The following is a 23,133-nucleotide window of genomic DNA, read 5'->3' on the forward strand; positions in this document are numbered from 1 at the left end:
AAATAACCACTTCTTGCTTTAGAAATTATTTCCCTTTATTTCAGTGGCATTAAGGACTACCGCTATGAGTAGCAGCTTATAGAATTAGACCGTAATTCTAATTTTTAGGTTCAAAAGAATTACTAAGAGAAAACTATGTAAAAGGTCAGTTTTAAAACAGTAGCTGAGAAGAAATCAGTAAGAGACTACCTGCTGCTTAATAAAATGCTGCAGGCTATCTGTTATTCTGGTCACGTTCACAACAGCTGCCAGATAAATGTCACTTTTTTGGTCAAGCTGTTTTCTACGACTAACTGAATTAACCTGTATCTTAGAGAATCTACCCTCAGCAGTCAGCAGCGAGGTTTTGTTGCTTGTTGTGCACCTGTTCAGAAGCAGTAGCAATTGCAAACCAACTCATTGTCCGGAGTTGGTGCAATTACTGAACGGAGCACCACCTCGTTTTCTTCCCATAATGCCACCCATGTAACACACTGGAGACCTCTCCAAATGGGCTTTCTCTCTTAATTATTTTGTCAGACGGGGATTGAAGATCTCTTCAGGAACAAACATTTTCCTCCATGAGGACAAGGATTCAGTCAGATCCTGTGACAGGTTTGAGTCTTTCAATAAACTAGTCTAGGTAGGAGTAAACTAAAGCCCTGGTTTTCCTTCATGTCATCCACAGACACAGCCATCCCCAGCGCTATCCTGACATCTCAGGGCAGTGAGGAAGGGCTGTGCTTCACCCCGGCCACCTCCATCCCCGCATTAGCAGACAGTTTTACCCTCAGCCCTTTTTCAAGTTCCCTGCATTGCCATTAATAATTTTCTAATAAAAAATGCAGTCATTTATTCCATTTTCTGTTTAACCAGGCTCGGCACTGAGCTCAATTTGCAGCTACTAGAAAAAAATAGCCGTTGCAAAACGAAGACAGGTAGTACATTTACTTTTTAATGTATGTATTAGATTAGCTGTTTCTTGATGCCATTGAATTTTATTTCCTTTACTGGGTAGTTGTGGTGGTACATCCCCCCTGCCCCGCTCTGTTTTTCTGTTCTGTTTTTCCCCTTCACTTCGGCCGCTTTACAATCTCAGGAATTCCAGGCCGCAGCTTTTGCGTAGCGAGTTGGTCAGTTAAGCGCCCCTTAATTGTACCAGAAACTCCTACACGGCTGGAGCAGAGAGCGGCCCTGTCCTTATCAACATTCATATTATGGCTAACGAGGGGAACGAGAACAAACAGCTACCCCGGACAGCCTTGAAACAGAGTGGTATCATCGCCGCTGGAATTCCAACAACAAGCCGACCCGAATTGTGGCTCGGATGGAAATTTACTGGTGATTAAAGTCAATCATCTCACACTCCTATAAACGGCAGTCCTAAGTGAGGCCCTGTGAGCTCTCCTGGACTGCCGCGGGCCGCACCAGCATCTCCCTCTGATCAAAACGTCTCTCAGAGTCGGCAAAAACTAGCAGATTCCGAAAGCCTGCTGCCACCAGAACTCCATTGCCGAAGATCGACAACGGAGCCTGGGCTGCCGATATTCTTCACTCCTCAAGGCTCTGCTCTCGCCCGTTGAGAAATGCCAAGGCATTAGACGTGAGTATTTCACTAAACTCGAGGGGAATTTTTAACAGGTATACCATTTTCATACATGCATTCATATTTGTGAGTGTGCATGCATGAATCAATTTAAGTAGTCTGTAGATGTATGATTTAATTTTAAAGGGAGTTTTATACTGCTGTATTATTCTTACAGCATTACTCTCATAAACCGTTGACCAAGTCTGAGACTAAGAGTGGGCCCAGCCGCACCTCGGCTCCTCTCTGAGAAGGAGTTTAGAAAGCAAGGGGGTCCATTCTGAACCTCGTGACTCAACGGGAGGGTCCCCCTTATTCCATATATACGCAATCCCTTTACGAATCATTCTAACTCAGTGTGATTTAATTTTCTTTTATGCGCTTCCATGTAGTAATAGAGTGAACCTTGCCATCTTCGAATCTGTAACTAAGTCACTGTTTTGATCAATTTTGTCTAATCACTTTATTAATCATTGATGATTGAGTGCTATTAAAAATATTATAATCAAATTCTGCAATTTGCTACAAGTAAATTCTAACTGTTACTAAATCAAACTGTGTAAAGACACTCATTCATAGTGAATTGACATAATCAGCAGGATTCACAAACCTGCATTCGTGACAGTAGTGTAAGCTTTTTTACTCTCAAGAGCATAAAATGATCACCAAGGGACATACTGCATATACCACCAGTGCCTGGTAGAAGAGAGGAGACACCATTTTTCTTGTACCTTGTACCTAACATTTCACATTGTTAGCTACACCCATGAACGTGAGTCGGTGGCAAAAGAGCCCTTTTCATTTTTCAAGACTATTGATTTCTACTAGAGAAGTACATTCATTTGCCTTTCTGTTAATTAATTCAGCACACAAAGTGTTGATCTCAGAGTGATTTTTATCATATAACATCTGAAAATATTGATTTCAAAAGAAAGTTACTCTGTATGAAGCTAAGTGGGAAACTATAAGATCCAAGTTTTAATTAGAGGTAAAGCAAAACTCACATCAATTGGAGAGAAGCTCTGGGACTTTGCAAGCTTTATTATTATTAATGTGACAAAAGTGAGCATCACAAAAAAGAAAGAAAAAAGAAAAGACCAAACAAAATCTCCATCTGTTTCTAAACTCCTGGTATTTGTTCATCTTTGTCCTGTCCAAAAACCTCAACTTAAAATGCAATAAATGATTCAACATCAAATGAGCTAAATTTCTCAGCCTGAACGGAGATTTCTCTTGTGAGACTAAAGCTCAAAATTGTGAACTTCTTAAATGCCCTGAGTAGTTAGAATGAAGCTTTTCTTTTGGGGTTTGAAAAGAACTTCAAAACCATTCCACTTCCAATTGAAATGTCTTACCAGACTCAGGAGAAACTCTGTTGTGATGGTATGTGGTGTTGTAAGCTAATGAATTATTTAACTAGCAGTTTTGATTTGTTACGGGATTTTGCTATGTCTCTGATTATTGCTCTATTTTTTTGAGAACTATCTTAAATAAAATATTACCAGTTAAACAAACTATTTAGATTGAAAGACTACAGCATCATTAGTTATGTTGTTCTAGATAACTGTCTGGTCTGAGTCTGGTCTGAACAGCGATGTTGTTGTGCCATCTGTTTTGCATGAGGTATTATCCAGCACAACATTTCCTCATTACAACTTTTGTAAGCACCAAACGTGGTATGGTAAAGGCCATACGAGGCGGGGTGAGTAAGTCTCTGCTTGTCTAATGAGATCCTTGGAACTAATGCGCTTAGAGAAGAATGAAATTAGTCACAGGGGGTAATTGTGGCTACACAATTCAGAGATGACGACAACATTTAAACAACAATAAAAGCTTGTTTCTTCACTCCTTAGAGAGGCAAAACTGCTGTGCCCAAGTGCCTTGAGTGGCCCCATTCCCACAGCGAGGTTGAGTGTGATCCACGCTGGTGCTGCCCAAAACCCATCCTGACATGATCTTTGTTCAGGTGTAACCGTGCTCAAGACGGGGGTCCAAGGGCAGCCCTCGCAGTCTGCCTGCACATGTCATTTCAGGAGTGAGGCCCTAATCGATAGGGAAAGATACATAAAATTGAAAGGCAATGAAGCCAACTCTACCAAAGCCCTGTCTCTCCTCACCCGCACACCTTGATGCCCAGCCATACTGGGCACATAAAAGCAGACTGGGGGACTTTTGTAGGGCTAGAAGCGGTGACATTATCTGTTGTATCATAGTGACATTTGCAATAAGTGTTTTTGCTGTGAATGCTCAAAGGCAGGAGTCCTGACCTGGCATTTGGGCTCTTTGCATTGCTAAAGCCTTTTTCTTGGTGTTTTTTTTCTTTGTGTTTTTTTCCCATGATATCATCAGCAACGCTACAAACAGTCCTAAGGAAAGCCACGCTGAGCTCATTGGTGTCCCAAATGCTGTCCTGCTGCCAGTGTGTGAGGGACAGGGACAGCCAAAGCCCACAGAACAGTGCTTCTGTGCTCTCCGGAGATGGTATGCAATGCCCCAGTGCTCGGGGGTGTTCAGCACTGCTCTCAGGCAATGGGTTTTTTTAGAGTTAGAAAATCAAACAAGTAAAAGAGAAAAGCAGAGGATTGGAAGAGGAGACCTTGCAGGTTTTTGCAGCAGAAAAAAAAAAAAAAATGAAAGCCATAGAGATAGTTTTGTGTTTCAGGGCATGAATTAGCTGTTTACCTGTAACTCAGGCCACAGTTATTGTTACAGGCTCAACAACTTGGACAGGTGGAACTCAATTTTTTGAAAGGAGGAATGGCTGTGCTTTCTCTGTAGCTTAAGCTGCAAATTCAGATATGTTAAGAGAAGCAACAACTAATTATTTTAGCACATGCTGATTAATTACATCCTACAAACCTACATACTTGAAGGTTGATATTAGGAGCGCTAACTTGCACCACAGGGCAAACCCAGTTGTGGTGACTGTGGCAATAGTATTGCTCTAACTGTTAAATGTTGTCTGGCCCAACATTACCTTTCGCCTACACAAGGCACAACCTGTTAGGAGGCGTTTAGGAGTTGGCAAAACCCTGAGTTAACTCCAGCTGGTGAGGGCAGGCTGTCCTGCCGTGAAGGGGCCGTGCATTGCCGCTGCCCAGGCCTCCGCAGGATTCCCCCACGCTCGCAGCATCGCTCCGGCATGATGCAGAATCAAGCTTCTACCAGCCCAGGGTCAGCCAGACTCTGGGAACATGATCCAAAGCTCCCTGGGACTTACAGATTTTCCACCAACTTAATGACGGTGGGAATCGGGGGCAGGGAAATTATGAGTAAGTTTAACTTTACGTCAGATTTGACTGCCCAAAAGCACCTAGTTTGTGTAATTCTTTAAAGGATGTGTACTTGAAACACTTTTTCCCCTACTGTGTTAGTTAAACCCAAGCTAAATAATAATAGGTGCATAACACAATAAACTTGTGTATGGCTTCAGAGGGTTTTTTCATTAGTTTTCCTTTCTGTATAATCATTGCTTTTGAAAACAATCAATTTCATTATTAAAAAGAGAGAGAGAAAAAAAAAGGTACATGATGTATGTTTGTGAATTCAGGAGTCTCTGGGAAGTTAATTTCTTGCCAAAGGTTATCCGCATGCTAATCCTACTGATGGCAAAAGCAGAAGTGCAATTTCTTTTTGTGCTACTAATATCAGGTGCTACTTACTCTGGTGTGGTTATAGATCCGAGCTAGTGCCTGCTTATTGCGTGGCATCGTGCACACTTGGTACCCCCACTTGCACAATAGCTTTAAGTCTGCTTTTGCTGTGTTCTCACAAGGATGAGAGTTAAAGCGATGCTTCTAAAGAATGCACATTTTTAAATTACTAATGTAAGCACTAGTAATCTGCTCTGCCTGTGTGGACCATATCGCTTTGCTACACAGCGCGCTGATGGCAGTCACATGCTCTGCAGCTACCTGCCTCCCCCCACGCTGTTGTCCCATCCAAGTTCCCAGCACTTTGGTACCTACCAGCAGTCGAGAGACAAGCTCTTTCTCACAACTCTGAATCCTTAAGAGAAATGATGCTACTGTCACTTCAGCTGGGAAACTCTAAAATCTGCTCTAGGGACAGGTCTGTAACTGTAAAAAGAAATATTAATGAATACATTTTACATTAGTACATGGTACATTAATAAAAAATGTATTATTCCCTCAAACCCAATTTAACATCCCACTCCTAAATTACTGTTCCATAATATTAATTTTCCTCTGTTCCTATGATCTATTTTTTTTGCTTTCTTACATCTCAAGAATTCAATTACTTTGAAAAAATATGAGTCTTTGGGGTTTTTTTACAAGTCTGTCTGAATTCAAAAGCACTGGGAAAGCTGGAAGATAACGTAAATATGAGATTTTTTCTTCCCAGGCCTCTTCCCCACAGCTTTGAACAATGACAGTACGACCAAAGCCTCTAGAGATCTTCCAGTGTAAAGATCTCATCTAGGGCTTCTCTTCCTTAACCCGCCACTCATGTTTTCCTCCTAATTAGATCTATATCAGCATTGCAGATTTGCCCATACAGGGGAACAAAATATTCTCAGTTACATACAAATCTACTGGTGGAATTGTTTTAAACTATCACAAAATCAAAGTGGCACAGAAATCTCAATTTTAAAAAATAACTGCCAGAAGATGCTCATTTTCCTGTGCAACATCTGACAAGGGAATAAAGGAAGTAAACTATCAGAACAAGAAACAAAAAAATGCCCTAAAAATGGAAGGAAACAACAACCCATGCCAAGAACTTGATATCATCTTCAGGTCTCCTGCGAGCCCTCCTCTTCACAGCAAGGAGACTGCATCTCAACAAGAGGCAGGTGCAAGCTCTCAGTCCCCCAGGCAGCAGAAAGGTTGCACCTGTGTGGAGCCTGCACCAGGTCCTATATAATCCTCTCTGGGCAGCCAAGAGCAAGCTTGTGGTAGCAGTGAGGAGATGGGGATGTTTGTGGAGCAGCAGTGCTTGAGCACCTCAAGGATGTGGTGAGTGGGGTTTGGATGGGGAGCTGGGTTCTTTCCTTGCTGCTCTCCCATTTGGTCCTTTTCTTTTTTCAGGTTGCTGCTCCTGTTTGGCTTTTTGCTGCCCTTAGCCCTTTGTGCTGATGGCCTGGGGGATCAGGATCTCTTGGGTAATGAGGCCTCTCTGGGCTGGTAGTGGTGTGGATGTGGGCTTTAGGTTTGCTTAGAGCTGCTTTCCTTCTGCCTTGGTGTGGAAGGGGTCTCTGAAGAAGGGCTGGCTAGCTGGAGGGTTCACAGGGTGTGTGCCTCCAGGAGCATGATGGTGGAGCTGACTGTGGTCTTCCCTCTGCAGAGAATGTGACCTGTCACAGGGATGGGATGGAAGTTGAGTTTTCCAGAGAGCTTGGTAACTACTCCTGGCATGTGTGTGTTGTGGGTAGGTATTGCTACTGGCCTGGCTTGGTCCTTTTTACCGTAGCTTGAAAGCAGATGCCTGCCTGCAGGGCTAATCTTCCACACTCTCCCTAGATGTGAATGGTGAGGAGATGGTGTCCTGTGACCACACTGTGGATTATGAGAGGCTGTTGCTCAGTGTCCTGTTTGTCAACTGCACTAGCTTGGAGGTAAAGGGGTCTCTATTCTGGGAAGGTGCTGTGATGCAGTATGGTTTTCCTGGTTGGGACTGGGCTTGATGGGGTTTCTAGCTTGAACTTTCTTCAAGAGTGGAAATGCTTAAACTACTCTATAAGAGCAGTTCATGCCAGAAGTAGTGTAAAAAAAAAAAACCACAAAAACAAAAACCCCCCAACTGTTACCTTAATACTTGTTCTTTCAACTGTGGATTAAACCCCCTCAGACACTGTCATAAATGGTGTGTTCTCTTGTAAAGGAATTGAGGTCTATGTTAAATAACATCTTGCAGGGAAATGGACCAGGTCCAAGAGTTTCATAGCACTACTCTATTTACACATATGTATATTGATAGAGCAATTAACAATGCATGCTATTAATAGCTATTGAGGTAGAGTAGTAAGTGGGAGACCAACCCAAACTAGCCTCAAAAACAGAGGGTTGGCTGGTATCAGTTGCTTTAAGGCATTTGAAATACCACAAGACTCCTAGTTTTGGCATTTATTAACTTGTTTCTTGAATAGCTGACTCTCTGGCACTACAGCCTGCTAGTCCTTGAAGGCTTTGTTCTTGCCTCCTGCAGTTTTCTTGGTACCTTCTGCTCTTCAACCTAGTGTTGTTACCCTATGCTTTCCTAGAGAACCTATCCTTTTCTGTAAGCTTCTAAAGTGAGTTTGTTGTGTCCTTGCACTGGTACAAACACCTGAAACAACTCTGAAGGTATAGTGTAGTTTAAAGGCTTTTAGTTGTCTTCATGCTGCAGTGAGTACTACTGCCTCTTTTTAATTAATGTCTCTTTCTATAGCATGGTCAGAACCACCTAAGGTTGAGGCTGATGGTGAATGACACAATGGGAGAGGAGAAGAATGTAACTTACAGCACTCACTGCAATACTGATCATGCACATGAGATCACTACTTTCTTTGCTGGTGCAACAAACTGTACAAAAGACTTCATGGCAGTAAGTAGAGGAATGGGAGTGCTACAGATCCTGCTTAGAGGCTTGCAAGGTGGGATGGCTGTCTCTTGGAACTGTGTGGCTGGGACCTGCAGAAAGATGGGGAAAGCTCCAGCTAGCTTCAGGGAGGTCTGTTGGCTGCATGTTCATCTTGGCATGACCACTAGCTCTTTGAAGAGCTAGCTTGCAAATGGCTGTTAATGATACACATAGTCTAGCTCCAGCTATTGCAGGGGAAAATGGGATGCTGGTGCCAGCTGTCTGCTTTGGAAAACTATAGTGGAGATTTTTTTAAAGTTGTAGGGTTGTGACCACTGTCTGTTCCTGTGGTCTAACTCTGGTGCTGTGTTCTAGGTTACTTTCCCAAGACTCATTCCAAGTGTTGGTGATGAGCATATGGTATGTGCCTTCTGTCTTGCAAAGGAAGGGTGTGGGAATGCATGGGGTTTGGATCTAAACTGAGTCTGATGTCTCTAAGCTGGCGTATTTCCCTCTTCTGGGGTAATTGCATGTTGTTGGGAAGCTTAATTCCTTACTATCAGTGTAGGGAGCTTGAGTGTAAGACCTGCAAGGTGGCAGCCCTGCAGACTGAAGAACTGTAATGCCTTGCTGCTTCTGTGTGGCTATGCCTTCCCTTCCTAAGGAAGGCTCTCCTGCTTTGCAGGTTCCAGCAACTCCAATGACCTGGACTCTGTCAATTGATGAAGGAACGAGAATACATCAGCTGAGCCTTGGGCAAGCCATGCAGCAAGGTTATAACTTTCTAGCTGATGGCCACAACCTTATCTTTCAGGTGGCCTTTACTGCCACTGGAGTTGTTTCCTACAAGGTAGGTGAACAAAGAATTGGCCCTGAGGAGACAGTGCTGCTTTAACAGAGGCTAGGTATCTCCTTCCTGTAGACCTGTGGAAACCTGTGAACTGCCCAGCCCTATAAAATGGGGAAGCACAGTGTGCACCTCAGCAGCACAGCTGGTGGGCATCTATGTGAGTGGGATCCTAGCTATAGCCTGTTCTGTGAACATCTGACTGGCAGTCTCATGAGCAGATCTTTTTTTGAAAGGGTGTTGAGATGGAAAGAAACTGCTGTTGCAAACATGAATAGCAGCAGTCTTGAACCAGACATAGTATATGGCCCTGTAGGGTTGGTCTTATGGTGGATCATGAGCTGACTACTCTCTAATAGACCTGCATCTCTTTTGTCAGCACAATGATAAGGTGCTCTACACTGTGGCATTCAAGCTCATGTATGGCTCTCCTGAACACAGACTGACTGTGGAGTCAAGAATGCTTTGTGCACCAGGTAATGCATGGAGAAAGTCAGAGCCTGGCCTGCTCCTGCCCTGAGGAAACCAGTGTTCTATTTAACAAAGGTGTTGTTGCAGGTCCAGCAACCTGTAATGCAACACACATGACTGTTGCCATCCCAGCCTTCCCAGGCACTCTTGTGGCTGTTGGTGTAGAGGATAAGACCATCCCCATGGACCAGCTTCAGGAAAATGGGATTGCTCTGGACACAAAGAGAGGGGTCAAGCTGCATATTAGTAGGGGAGTCCTGAAGTCCAGGGTGAGTTCTCAAGTCACAAGAGTTGGTGTGAGCACAACTCCTTGATGCTTGCTAAGAACCAGAGCACAGTAGCTTTGACCTTGACTAAGCATCTGTCAAGTTGGCCATGGGCCCTGTGGCTGGCTGAGGGCAGTTGTGGTTAAGATGTGAATGCAAACTGACTTTATAATAGATAGGCATTGCTCAACACCCAAATGTAACTTGGGTTTCATGAAGTCTCTTGGCAAAAACAGCTGGAGGTGAAAATATTCCTCTTGGAGTGGGTTGGTATTTGGCATGCCTGGAGCAATGCAAATTAACAAACTAGCTGAGTGTGGAGAACACCATGGCCCCAAGGCAAAGTGAAACACTCTAATGCATGCATGTGTTAAAATGAGCTCTTGTAGTTACACTCCAGGAGAGTAACTCTTGTCTTTCAGCTACATGGGGAGAGCTGCTCAGGACTTCAGTCCTACATGGCCTCTTTGAAACTGGCTTTTCACTTCCATGGGGTGACTGTGGCAATGGTGATGCATCCAGCGTGCCCCTGTGACCACCATGCACCAACAGGTAAGTGACCGGCTTCTGCAATGGACTTGGCCCATGTACTGCTCAGATGGTAATCCTTCAGCATGGTTTGTTCTTGAACTAGTCCTTCACAGGAAAGTGTATCTCTAGCCAGAACACAACAGCTCTTGGCAGACTGAGTTGTCAATGACTGGCATGACAATTTATGTGAACCTCTGTTACAGCTGCTGTATGCACCCAGGATGGGTACATGGATTTTGAAATACTTGCTGACAGTACTACACCACCGCTAGACTTGGATACACTTAGGCTCAGAGATCCTGCATGCCGGCCAGCCTTTAAGTCATCTTTGAACGACAGGGTTTGGTTTCATGTCCCACTGAATGGATGTGGGACCAGGTATTGGGTAAGTGTGTAGCCAGGATTGATGGGGAGGGCTTCATGCATTGGGAATGCCTTCACAATGCTGCTATTTCTCTGCAGTTTGATGGGGAGAAGATTGTTTATGAGAATGAGGTGACAGCATTATCAGCAGACCTTCCACTGCGCAGGATCTCAAGGGACAGTGAACTTAGGTGTGTCTGGAAACCTCTTTGTGTAATACTTAATCCTGGATATCCTATATGTGAACAGAAGACTTACTTGCTCCTTCCTTGTTACAGACTAACAGTCTTGTGCTCCTTCAGCAATGGTGATGCCTCCCTTGCTGTCAGGGTAAACAACCTTCCTCCTCTGGCTTCTTCAATGAACCAAGGTCCCCTCTCCTTAGTTCTTCTAAGCTACCCAGGTAAAGCTAACTCTGGGCTCAGGTGGCTGGGAAGCAACTGAGCTCATGGGAGGGAGGATGTATGAGTGAACTGTTCTGGTGCATGGGTTTCTAATGACCTGATGTGCTTCCTTCTCTCTCACCCATGCTACTTGAGGCAGATGCCTTAAATCTGTGACTAGACAAGCTACAGCTGGTGGAGTAACTGCTGTTGGAGAGCTCTAGACCAGAGTTTCTTCAGGGCTTTTTTGTAGACTGACTTATCTAATAAGGCTTTGGTTTTTGCAGAGGACTCATACAGGCAGCCGTACCGTGATGATCAGTACCCAATAGTAAGGTACCTACGGCAGCCTATCTTCCTGGAAGTTCAGGTCCTGAACCGCAATGATCCCAACCTCCATTTGGTATTGGATGACTGTTGGGCCACAGCTTCACAAGATCCAAGCTCACTTCCCCAGTGGAATATTGTTGTTGATGGGTGAGTGTCCTGCCAGAGAAACTAAAGCACTTCTGGCAGTGCATGGGAGGATTCCCTAATTCCTCCTGCACCTCCCTTGGGAGCAGAGCCCCAGGTTACAAGGGCTTCACTTCAGGCGGCATTCAAGGTACCTTGACGGTGCTGCCCTGGTATGCTGGAACTTGTAGGAAGGTGTCAGGACCTCTACCTCAAACTCTAGCTTGCTGCTTTTAAAAAAAGAAAACACACACAAAACAAACCCTCCCTGCAATGAACTGCTGACTCCACCCTGCTTTTCTGACTTGCTGCTTCTTGCCCATTGGCAGGTGTGAGTATGACCTGGACAGCTACAGGACTGTGTTTCATCCTGTGGGGTATGGTGTCAGCTATCCTAACTATCGCCAAAGGCTGGAAGTGAAGACTTTTGCCTTTGTCTCTGGTGACAAAGCCCTCCCTGGCCTAGTAGGTGACATTTGCTGCCTTAGAGCAGTAAGTAGGAGCAGTTATTGTTTCAAAATGAATGGACCTCTCATTCTCTGTCCTAGGTATACTTCCACTGCAGTGTCCTGATCTGTGACCGTTTTCAACCAGACTCCCCTCTGTGTATGACAAGATGCCCTAGGCCATCTAGAAGCAAGCGAGGTAATGTCTAAGCAGATGTTAGGTTGTAGTGACCTGAGGTAACCCACTGTACTATGGAGTTAACTGCTACTACATTACTGTTGCAGAGAGTGGGATGCCAGGTGTGAACTCTGCAGTGGTGAGCTTGCAGGGTCCTGTCCTCCTTGTGCCAGAAGGATGGTCTGCAACCCAAGGTACTAAGCAAGTGTGGTGCTAATGTGTGTTGCTTAGGTTTAGTGAAGAGCTGTCTCTACAAACTATATCTTTCTGCTTGCTTTGTAGGGAGCACTCTCTTGAGCAAGGAAGCATGGGCTGTCATTACAATGACTGCTGTTGGCATTCTCTCTCTGGTGACCGCAATGCTACTATTTTTGGCTTTTGTTAAATGCCTAAAGAGAAGAGCATTCCTGGTAAATGTAACAAGTTAGTGTATTTTTAACAAATAAACTTGGATTGCAAAAGTCTTCTGGATGAGTTGTGTGGCTCTGGAGTTGCTGCTATATAGCATTCAAGGAACCAAACTGGACAGAGATGGGTGTCTGTCTTGATGAGCAGTGGCACTGCCCTCCATGTCTCTCAAAGTGCTCTGACTGAAGCTTTTAAAAGGTCAAGCTTTTTGGGTAAGACTCAAGGGACAAGAGCAGCTTCCCCTACACTGGATGGTTTCCTTGCCTCCCTAGTTCATGTTATGGGGTGACTGACAGGGTACTACTTAGTTTCTTGTACTGTGAGAACTGGCTTCTTATAAGGCTCTATAGAGTTCTCCTGCCCTTTCTTAGGATTGTAGAAAAGGATTTAACTGAAGAAAAATATTACTTTAAGGCAAAGCAGTGCTCTTTAACAACTGTGCAGTCAACCTGCAGTGTTTAGGCCTAATATTAGTAATTCAGCATCATCTAGACCCTTTACAGCAGTAACCAAATACTCAGTATAAATTTACTACTAGTTTAGCTGGGGCTATATGAAAACAAGCAGTGTTTCATGACACCTACTTTGCAGAGTCAAAGCCCAGCTGTGAATAACACCTCATGTTGGTGAACTAAATTACAAAAAAAAAAAATCTAGATTTAATGATTAAATCTTGGGTGAACATAAGGCTTTAATAGGGGCAAATGGTAGCTACTCAGTAAATGTTTTCTGGCACTTAAGTAAAAGTACACAGAGATACATGTTTCAGGTAGTAGCTTCAATATTTAATTCTTCAAAATCAGTCTGTGCAGCAGTACTTGATGCTTCATTGCTCTTCCAGGTAAAAGTAAAGTCAATCGTAATTTCACTGGGTTCTGGCTTGTAATCAAGTCTCTCTGTTGCAGGGGTAGGGAGTGCAATGTGTAAGCTATAGCATGTAACAAGCCTTAAGTTTACTGCTAGTGAAGGTGGAAATGAATCAACTGTTTATAAAAGATAAACAAAACCTCTTGCTGAGTGTGGGTCTTTTTTTTTTTTTTTAAAGACCAAGACAGCTGCCACACTAATGAGTGATGTCAGTTTTTAAATTTAAATCTAGAAACCTTGACAAACTTCACATATGTATAGCTCTGCTGTTGCTTTCCAACTTAAAACAAGTTTCTGGCGCAGGCTGATGTGCTCTAGCCTATAGAGGCTTAGAGACCTTTAGTTGCCTGAAACTCAAGCTCAGTTTCAGTGTATAAAATGAACTTCCACATAAGGGAAGCTTGAGAGCAACATTGAAGTGGACTTGGCTGATACAGATAGAGAATATGCTGTGTTACCTGTATAGCTTTAAGTAGGCTGTTTCAAAAAATAGCAAAATGCTTTCAAGCACGGTGGTTTTTTTATTTGGTTTCATGCCTTACTGCTACAGGCAGGGAGGACTAAATGTGATTGAACAAGCTGTCCTAGAATAATTTATGTACTTGTATCTCTAGGCCTAGAAAGCAACCGTGTAAAAGTAGCTTCTTAATTTGCTTGCTTTATGCCTTCAAATGGGTTTCAATACTCTAGCTCTGTTCCTGAGGAGCTCATGACTGTGTAATATAGCTTTTTACTGGCTGAGTTTTAATTACACTTGAGTTAAAGATCACAAGCTTCCTGAGGTTGAATGAAGCTCAGCAGTGGTATGTCAAACCCCTGGCTGTACAGCTGCAGTCTGGGGCTGCTCTTCTGTACTTTTGGATTAAAAGCTCTGTTCCCTTTGCTCTGGCGTCAGTGTGCTGCTGTTGCACACAGTGGCCCTTCCTACTGGCTATGCTTGCCTTGCATTAGACTACTGTGGCTATGTTGCAGTTGCCCCTTAGGCAACCAACAGCCCACCTGTGGTGTGGGGGCATGGGCACCCAAAGGAGGTGGACCTGCAGCTAGTGATAGCCTGGTCTGGTTCTCTCATACTGAACATCAGCTTCAGGATTTCTGGTCATCTCACTAACCAGCAGATGTTTGGTATCTGCATCTCTAATTGGTACTAAGCTCTTAAAAGAAACTATCTCATGCTCCAAGTGTGTCAGCTGATTGCTACATTCTCTTCTGTTGCAGCTAGCAGTAGCTTTTGTTGTTTGGCAATCCCTACTTTTGTAGATTTGGTCCTCACTTTCAGATATATTGCTGGTAGTAAAGTATTTCAGAAGGCTTTTTTGATGCCCTATCTGCTTGTTCCTCTTCCCTGTAGACCAATTTAGTTGGTTATTTTGGAGATTCCAGTGGCTGATAACAAAGCTAAGAACACCTCTCTGAAGCAGAAAAACTTCACTCTTACCAGAACAGATTTTGTGTCCTGCTGTCACTTAAACAGCTTATAAATGAAGTAACAGACACAGTTTTCCCACCTGGCCTAGTTAAAGGGAGTAAGAACAGTCCCAAGTATTGCCTTGCTCTCTCTATCTGTAAGCCTCAAAGCTTCCGTGCAAGAAAGGCAATACAATTACTGGTGTTGCTAGGGAGAGGCACAGAGGGAGCCTGTTCATGATCATTGATAAGCAAACAAATGCATTTTTATGCTCAGAGTTTGGAGGTTAAAACTTGGGCTTCTTGAGTCCCTATTTAATGCTTTTTAACCTGCTAGATTATACTGTATTGCAGTAGCGGTCAGCCAGGGGTAATGCGGTGCTTTGGAAAACAATGGTTTAAAACCAAGGTCCTGTCTAAGAGGATCATAAATAGGTTTGTGGCTTATTACTAGCAAGTTATTTCTGGTTCTAATACTTTGTTAGCCTTTCTGTCATTGCGTGATAAATACTTCAGGCTAATTATGGATTATAGAAAAATGTTTCTTTGTTTACTGTATCCATTTTGGGTTTGCTGCCTCTTACTTTTCTTGCGGCTTTCTACTACCTGTCAGGGTAGAGAGCATTCAGTGTAGCACTCTAACTCTGTGAACTGTTTCTCTAGCATGCATTCTCTGCTATATCAACTTATGAAACTGAATACTGATTCTAATATCTCCTCATTGAAGATTTGGCTTTAATGACTATAATACTGAATTTCCTGAGTCTTTTTGTTCTGAAATCTGGTGTTGCCGTATTACATTCCTGTTGGACTTTGCAGCCAATTTCCTTTTTGAAATGCTTATCAAATGCTTTTGTTCACAACTGTGGTTCTATTCAGTTATATTTTTTTTTAAATTCATGTTGTGCTAACATCTGTAGTATGTGCAGCTCTTCTAGCTGCTCTTGTAAATGTGAGCTCTGTGCTACAGCTGGAGATTAAAACCTGGCTTTATTTAAGTTGGCTAGCAACACCCAGCCCTTGTTTCAAAACATTACTGTAAAAAAAACCCAAACAAAACCCAACCAACCACACAAAACCTAAACAAACAAAAAATCCCTGAAATGCCACACATCTTCCTTTACAAAAGGCCTTTGGAGGAGCATTTACAGTGGAGCTGGAGCCTGCCTTTTCTGAACACAGCAGGCTAGAAGGGTATTAAGAGAACTCCCACAAAGTGGAATGGACTCTTCCTGCTGCCAGAGCTGATGTTATGGTGGCCAGAAGTTCCATGGCTATTCAATAGGGACACTGGGAATATGTAATTTTGGGGGTCTCTGAAAATTGAGGGACTAAACAGCATCCTTTTGGAGGGCAAGGGGTTGTGAGTAACAGCTTAAAGCTATCTTGTCTGTAACACTTGCCCACTGAAGCAAAACAGTTGTGTTGATGCTTGGAAAAGAAGCTACTCATTATGCCTGTTATTTTCCCTCTACCCCTGCCTAAGAGGCACTTAAATCTTAAAAGGAGAGTTTTCCAACTTATTAGTGGGCCAAAAATGGTTATAAAGATTTGTCATGTCACACTTTGCTATTTGCACTATTAATATTCTCTCCTATCAAAAAGTCAAACTCTGGGTTTGATATGTTGCACTTCCTCTCTCTAAAGGAATGTTTTCCAAATTCAAGTAAATTTGAAGGAAATTACCATGTAACCATATAAACTAAATACCACTAGGTTGCAGGCAGCCACACAGGGTTTAATGGTAGATTTAGCTGCAGGCAGAGAGAATGGAGAGCATTAATGCCACCGCATTTGAAGACTGGTTGTACCACACTGACTTCATTAGACTGCATTTGACCTGTGAGTTCCTCATGTTCTGCTAGGTTACAACTGATCTCCACTCCTCTAGGACTTGATAATTGGGACAGCTCTGTTAAACTGAATGTTAACTTGCTATATCACTTTCTATCCCTGCTGTCATCAACAGCAGTGGAGTTTCCGTGCTTAGTGCCTTTGCTTGTATGGTATTGTTTCCTTTTGCTTTTGTTTTATACCAAACCACTAATTTTCAGGGGAAACTCTACTTCTGTAGTCATATTTGAAGAATGTGACTTGTATCACAGTCTTCTGCACTAAACAAAATAGTGAGAGAGAGTCCTAAAGTGCTGGGATTAGCAAAGTTCAGATGTACCTCCCTTTTAAACACATAAATGTTTGGAATTCTGTCCAAGGCAAATACATTATAAACCCTCCATCCTAGGGCTGGTAGCAGAGCAAAAGCATTGAGTCACTAAAGATTTGCTGTGCATTTGAGGCACACAAACATCTTGGGGACCTTTAGTTTTACTGTCCCATAAGTCAAGCCTAAGACTTTTCCTTGCGTAACCTGGTACAAAAGGTGGTAGCACTCGAAACTTCAGCATGGCAAGAAATATAGTAAATGAGTTTTGTTAAAAGGTCAGTGTATTGTTTTTTTAAATGTCACTGCAGTTGTTCATTGCACCTTTCAGTATAGATGAGGGCAGCAATACCTGTAGATGTAAGAGTCCATTTGAAGTCAGGCAGTTTGTCATGTAATTGTGCTTTTTATTTTGCATTCTGTATGTGTTGCCTTACAGAGTCAAGGAAATGAGGCATAAAAATACAATTGCATGTGACAGAATGAAAAGGGATGAAAGTGCTTTGTTGCCTTAGGTTAAACATTTTCTGGCAACTTTGTGTAAACAGGAAGAATGATCATCACAAGTCCAGCTCTGTGTTCTCTGGGCATGCAGGGCTTCAAATCAAGTCAGTGGACAGACTCTGCTAATGCTCGTTGTCAAGCATGCTGTACGTAAATAGCATAGGGCTGGGGGCTCATCTGCCTCAGGCCCTATTTCACTTAGCATTATTAATGAGCTATTTTTAATACAACATATTTCAGGTACACTTTCTAAGTATTAATGTAAATTCCATGCAAGGAGAGCATGGAGTACTGAGAACATGATTATTAGGAAGGCTTTATGCTGTTGTTAATCACAGTTATAGTGTCAATAGAAGTACAATGAAACTATGAATTTCATATTAGAGCCATTTATTTGCAAGTTGCTCTTACTATTTATTATCAGCCTGATAGGGGTTAGGATTGAAATGATTACTTAGGCTATTGTCCAGCAAACCACCTTAAGTCCTGTTGACTTAGCACTTGAATGGAATATGAAGTGTTTCTGCAAAAGCTAGAAAAGTGGCGCTTGATGAAGAGGGTTTATGTACTTGACAGCATATCATACTTAACTGTATGGGCTTTTAGCTCTTCTGAGTCACAAAAGGCTGATATTCTTAATATTCCCCCTTCTCCATCTTTCTCCTTGTTGCTAAGCGTGGCAAAAGATGGGTGTATGTTCAGGCAGAGAAGTGTTTTGTTGGTTGTTGTTGCTGGATGGAGTTTGAACTTCCATTCCAGAATGGTTGGAATTTACTAAATAATATTGCAGTGGCTGTCACATGAACGCTCTGTAAAAGAGAAATGCTAGCCAACATCCCCATAAATTAAAATATTTCTCACATAGCTTGCATATATGAATCTAGAGATTTGCACTAGTGAGGATGTTTAAAATACTTACACCCTTACTAAAGGTAAGAGCTTTACTTTTGGCCTTTGACTTCTATCTTTTGTACTATTCTCAGTAGCTGGGGAGGTGAAACAAAGAGGTTGTACGCAGTGGCAGCCATCCAGGTCAAAGGGAAGGTTGTTCTCACCCGGTTCCTGTCCCTGGCTAATATTGTCTGCTTAGGGGGAAACTGTCGGACATGGCAGGTGAGAGGAGATCTGTCCTAGTCTCTGGGAGCATTAATTGTTTAGCTCTCCCACGGTGGTTCAGTTCTGCTCTACTTGTGCACATTGCAGGGGAAGTTTGAATGAAGACTTGTGTAGCTTATTTAAATCAAGGAAAACATGGGTTTGGGGGTTTTTTTTCTGCTCTACTTTGTAAATAATTTACCTTGGAGTCCAGCCACATGCATTCCTTCCTTTTTCTTGTACGAGCGCTGGTGTTTCTCAGTCCCCTGTTGAAGCATGTGAATTTTTAAGCTCACTGTACAAATACAAAAGATTCCTTTACTGCATTCAGGCCTGATGTTCCTCTTTTCTGAGACGCATGGGGGTGAAGTGTGAATGACGGTGCAGCAAGAGGAGGCATAGGAAAAGAGAGTCAATGAACCTGTTGCATGTGGGATTGGCGCTGGGGTCTCTGCAGCTTGCATTCAAGCAGCTGCTTCAGGAACTGTAGCAAAGTGGGTTGCTCCAAATTTCCTTTGATTCAGGCTGGTTGGGGTCCCCAGGATGTAGGCATTAGGGCTGCAGGAGTGGCTGCCCATCGAGGCGTGTTTATGCCTGAAGTAAGGGCCAGTGAACTAGGTCTTTGGGGCTGGGAATGGTGCCACCAGGGTGGGTAAGGCTCCTGCCATTTCCCTGCTGGGCTGGTGCAGTTCTGCAGGAAGCCAAGAGAGCGGCTGAGAAAACAGGGCCTTGGCACCATTTCCCCAGCCTACCTTACTAAGGCATGTCTTTGCTTTTGTTTTAAATTATTAAACACTGCAGTAGAGCTAACCCCAAACAACCTACACACTCATTTGAGGGATGGCCTTACTGTCTCCAGTAAAAACATCTGGTCCATGCTGACCTAGTTTTATTTCTTCAGCACATCCCTATCAAAAACCATGCTAATGTGGTGACGGCGCAGCGCTGAAAGCAGCTCTTATTAGAAAGATATTGTGAGAAGCTTTAAAATGATAGTGACTAATAACATGCAAAGGTCAGGGCAGCAGGAGTGAAAGTGCTCCATGTTTACCTGCTGGTAGTTGAGAATTCACAGCTTTAGCTCCTGACAAGTGCTGATGACAGAATGAATTACATAATGAAAAATCAATTTAAAATGCAGAAGGAAATGGTTCATGTGAGGCCAGACTCTGAGCTGGAATAAATTCACTTGCCTTGATGCCTGCTAAGCTTATTAAGCAATGCCTGGTCCCTTCAGCAAAAGATGAGGGTATAAAGGAAATTCAGGGGAAAGGATTACACCCCTGCAGCTGTGTATCTGCATATGTGCTGTGGTCTAAAGCTTTGAGTGGTGTCACTTGAGACAGGTGTAAGGATTTTACTGCTCTGTCTTTGGAAGTGCCTCCTGAAGCTATTGGAGACAGCCTTGCCTCAGGGATTGCTGGCTATGTGGTTTTGTAATAGTTGGTTGCTGAATTAATATGCCATTAAAATAAATAGCTCCTGAAAATCTAAAGAGTTGGAGATAAGGATCCTCCAGATTATAGAGTGCATATAAATAATCATGGGTACATTTCTTCATTTGCAGTGTTGACGTTTACCTAATTTATAGGAGCAGGAACAAATCAAGGTAGTGATGATGTTTTTAACTTTTAATTTATTAAAATTAAATTAGATTGTGTGTTCTAGTAACTGGGCATTCCTGATAAAGAATTTGACCTGGTCTTTATGATCCTTTGAAATACAACAGCACTTTTTAAGCAACTTTAACTGATCTACCATAAAGAGGGAAATGTTCCTTTAAAACTGAAATGTGTAGAACCTTTGCTTTTGCCTATTTTTCTGGATGTAGGTGCCTGCTATTAGGAGAATAATAGCGTTTTAAAACTAAAGCCCAGTGATTTTTTTGGTTGCCATGTGCAGCAAAGTGCTTTGATTGTCAGAGAACGGATGCTCTGTGGTTTCGACTGTCAAGTCCTTTCAAAATTGCTCTAGATGGGCACATGAAAACTGAGCCACCTACAATCATGTTGAAAACCTGAGCAATATGCTTCAAGATGTGTATTTACTAAAGGTTTGCTGTCACCTGAAGAAATACTACAATGATACGCGTGTGCATGTGTATGCATTGCTAATGGTAAGAAACTATTCTGTTTTCTTTTTTTGATGTAGATAGAATCTAATTGTTACTATCATTGCAAAGCAACTTGGTGACTTAGCGATAGTTACTCTTTAACTTGGGTCGCTGTTGTCCCTTGTCTAGATGGTACAGAACTGTCTCGCAGAATGATGGTGAATAAATCAATCTGGTTACTTTTAAATATATCTGAGAATATTTATTGGACTTCTTGATAGTTGCTGATTCTGGAAAATGGGTAGTTTTGCTGGCTTTAAAGTGACAGAAAATGACTGATGTCTTGCCCACTGTTAAAGATGTTATGGAGCTGGTGTGTTAGAAAGGAGATGAAAACATGATTGTCGTATTGTTTAAAACTTCATAAAGTGTGTTACGCTCTTGAACCATGTTTGGGGGGGAATGATCCAGAACAGTCCCAATTCCTTCTTTCCTCCTTAAAACTTAAAGCAAGAAAAACTTGAAACTCCCCAAGTTTCAAATGGTGGCAGTGTCTCAGCCTTGGGCCCTGGGTTGTTGCTTGTCTGGGGTTTTGCACCAAAATGTTTTAGTATGTGAATTAATTTAATAAAATGCCTGAAAGCTTTTCATCTCCTGGGGAGAACATAATTCATAACTATCAGGGAAGATATAAATAAGAATACAAGGCCAAACAAAGCTTCTGCCTAAATGCTGTGCCACTACTTTTGTCTCCAGGCCAGGTAAAGATCCATCCCATAGGAGATGTGGTGCATGGTGCTCACCTGCCTGCCACTGCCTGTGTGTTTGGTTGGGAGAGTGGCTGGCTTGCAGGGCTTACCCTAATTGCTGCAGGTCTTGCTACCTGCCAGAGATGGACACCAAATGCAGCAGTGGCTGCCCTGACTCAACTGCATCCCCCTGAATGCTTTTGCTCCCAGGTGGGGAAGCCTGCCCTGTAGCTGCTGGCCTTACAGGGACCCCAAGCCATCCCTGGAAATTTTGGCTGAGCAAGATGTAGATGAAGGGGTTCAGACAACTGTTGGCATAACCCAGGCTGATAGCCACATTGTAGGCATAGTGGAAAGGCAGGGTGGGGTGAGTCATGGCGAGCTGGGCCAGTTGCAGGATGTGGAAAGGTGCCCAGCAAATGAAGAAGGCCACACAAATAGCAATTGCTGTACGGGTCAGTTTTTTTGTTCGTGCCCTGGTGCATCTTTGGCTCATCAGTGCTTCTGAGGACCTGGCCATCTTGAGCAGGATCCTCCTGTAGGCTGCTGTGATGAGGGCAAAAGGGATGGCAAAGACCAGGAAGAATTGGTAGAGAGTGTACCAATAAATGTCCCTCTGGGGGTCTGGCAGACGAATCCCACAGCCTAGCAGACCTCCAGGCAAAGGGATGAGCTGAGCATATATCCACACAGGTGTAATGCTGAGGAAGGAAAGGGCCCAGAGCACACAGATTATGAAGATCGCTACAGAGCGCTTCCTGAAGCGAGTGGAGGTGAAGGGGTAGACGGTGGCCAGGTAGCGGTCAATGGACATAGCAGTGAGGATGTAGGTGCTGGTGAACTGGCTGTTGGCATCCAGGGCAGTGATGATTGTGCACATCGTCTCCCCAAAGTGCCAGGCTCCGTTTCCTAGCAGCTGGTGGATGAGGAAGGGCATACCCAGGAGGAAGAGCAGGTCTACCACAGGGAGGCTGACGATGAAGATATCTGGGACGTTACTGCTGGGGCCAGATTTCTTTAAGACTGTGCAGATAACCAGGCTGTTACCAATAACGCCCAACAGGCAGATAATGCCAAACAGGGTGGGCATGATGAAGCTGCCATAGCTCATCCTGCTGGGGTCACCTGCAGAGATAAGTGTAGGCAGGAAAAAGTCAGCTGTGCCAGGACCACTGGTGAGGACATGCCTTGTGGATATTCTGGCTTCTAACAGACAATGAGTGTTCTGAATGCAAACAACAGTGGATTTCTTAGGCACATGTAAGACAAGGGAGGGCTTTTTGTGTGTGGTTGTGCCTAACCACACACAGGCACTGTCTCAGCAGCTTTCACAAATGTATACATTAAAATGTGTCTAATCAGATGTACATATACCCACTCTTCCCTTCATATATATGAAGGCAAACACATATTAACAACAGAATGAAAGAGCACCAGTGTGTATATCATTCCCTATCTGTGCATGGAGACCCCTTCAAATGCATACATATATAATGGATATATGTTTCAATAGATATAAATATATCTCTGATACATATGTTGCTCAACTGTATGGATATTAATATTCATATTCAGGCTTTCTTCAAAACCATCTCACATAAGTGATTTTTTTTTCCTTCCCTCCTGCCTACACTTATTATAGTTTATATACTAATGTATATTTTCACTTACCTGTTTATTGCACTTACCAGTCAGAGAAAAGTTTTGAACAGCCTTGGAGCTGTTGGGGATGCAGCTATTCAAGCTCTCAGTGTGATTTGTTTTAAAATCCATCCTTCAGGAAAAATTGGTCCCCATCAGCAGATTGAAGATGTTAGTGTTTCACATTGAAAGAATACAGGTTGCCGATTTCTTGGAGATCTGTG

The 23,133-nt window shown here is 43.1% G+C and overlaps 3 protein-coding genes across 3 annotated transcripts in view; 2 read left to right on the forward strand and 1 right to left on the reverse strand.

Annotated features, from left to right (window-relative positions):
* Nucleotides 1-23,133, forward strand: part of IGSF6 (immunoglobulin superfamily member 6) — a 313,504-nt gene that overhangs the window by 289,485 nt on the left and 886 nt on the right. The gene's annotated exons all lie outside the window — the stretch shown is intronic.
* Nucleotides 6,497-12,452, forward strand: ZP2 (zona pellucida glycoprotein 2). The gene is made up of 18 exons (XM_075718880.1): nucleotides 6,497-6,543; nucleotides 6,616-6,689; nucleotides 6,872-6,955; nucleotides 7,048-7,142; nucleotides 7,955-8,110; nucleotides 8,462-8,506; nucleotides 8,772-8,936; nucleotides 9,313-9,409; nucleotides 9,492-9,673; nucleotides 10,093-10,222; nucleotides 10,405-10,586; nucleotides 10,664-10,755; nucleotides 10,843-10,967; nucleotides 11,235-11,424; nucleotides 11,730-11,865; nucleotides 11,949-12,045; nucleotides 12,132-12,218; nucleotides 12,307-12,452. The coding sequence occupies exons 1-18, from the start codon at nucleotides 6,497-6,499 to the stop codon at nucleotides 12,450-12,452; spliced, it is 2,130 nt and encodes a 709-aa protein (XP_075574995.1).
* On the reverse strand, nucleotides 21,399-23,041 carry LOC104031103 (melanin-concentrating hormone receptor 1-like). The gene is made up of 2 exons (XM_009482995.2): nucleotides 22,957-23,041; nucleotides 21,399-22,393 (listed from the first exon to the last, which is right to left on the reverse strand). The coding sequence occupies exons 1-2, from the start codon at nucleotides 23,039-23,041 to the stop codon at nucleotides 21,399-21,401; spliced, it is 1,080 nt and encodes a 359-aa protein (XP_009481270.2).

Source organism: Pelecanus crispus, chromosome 11 (assembly GCF_030463565.1).
Source record: "Pelecanus crispus isolate bPelCri1 chromosome 11, bPelCri1.pri, whole genome shotgun sequence".
Taxonomy (NCBI): domain Eukaryota; kingdom Metazoa; phylum Chordata; class Aves; order Pelecaniformes; family Pelecanidae; genus Pelecanus; species Pelecanus crispus.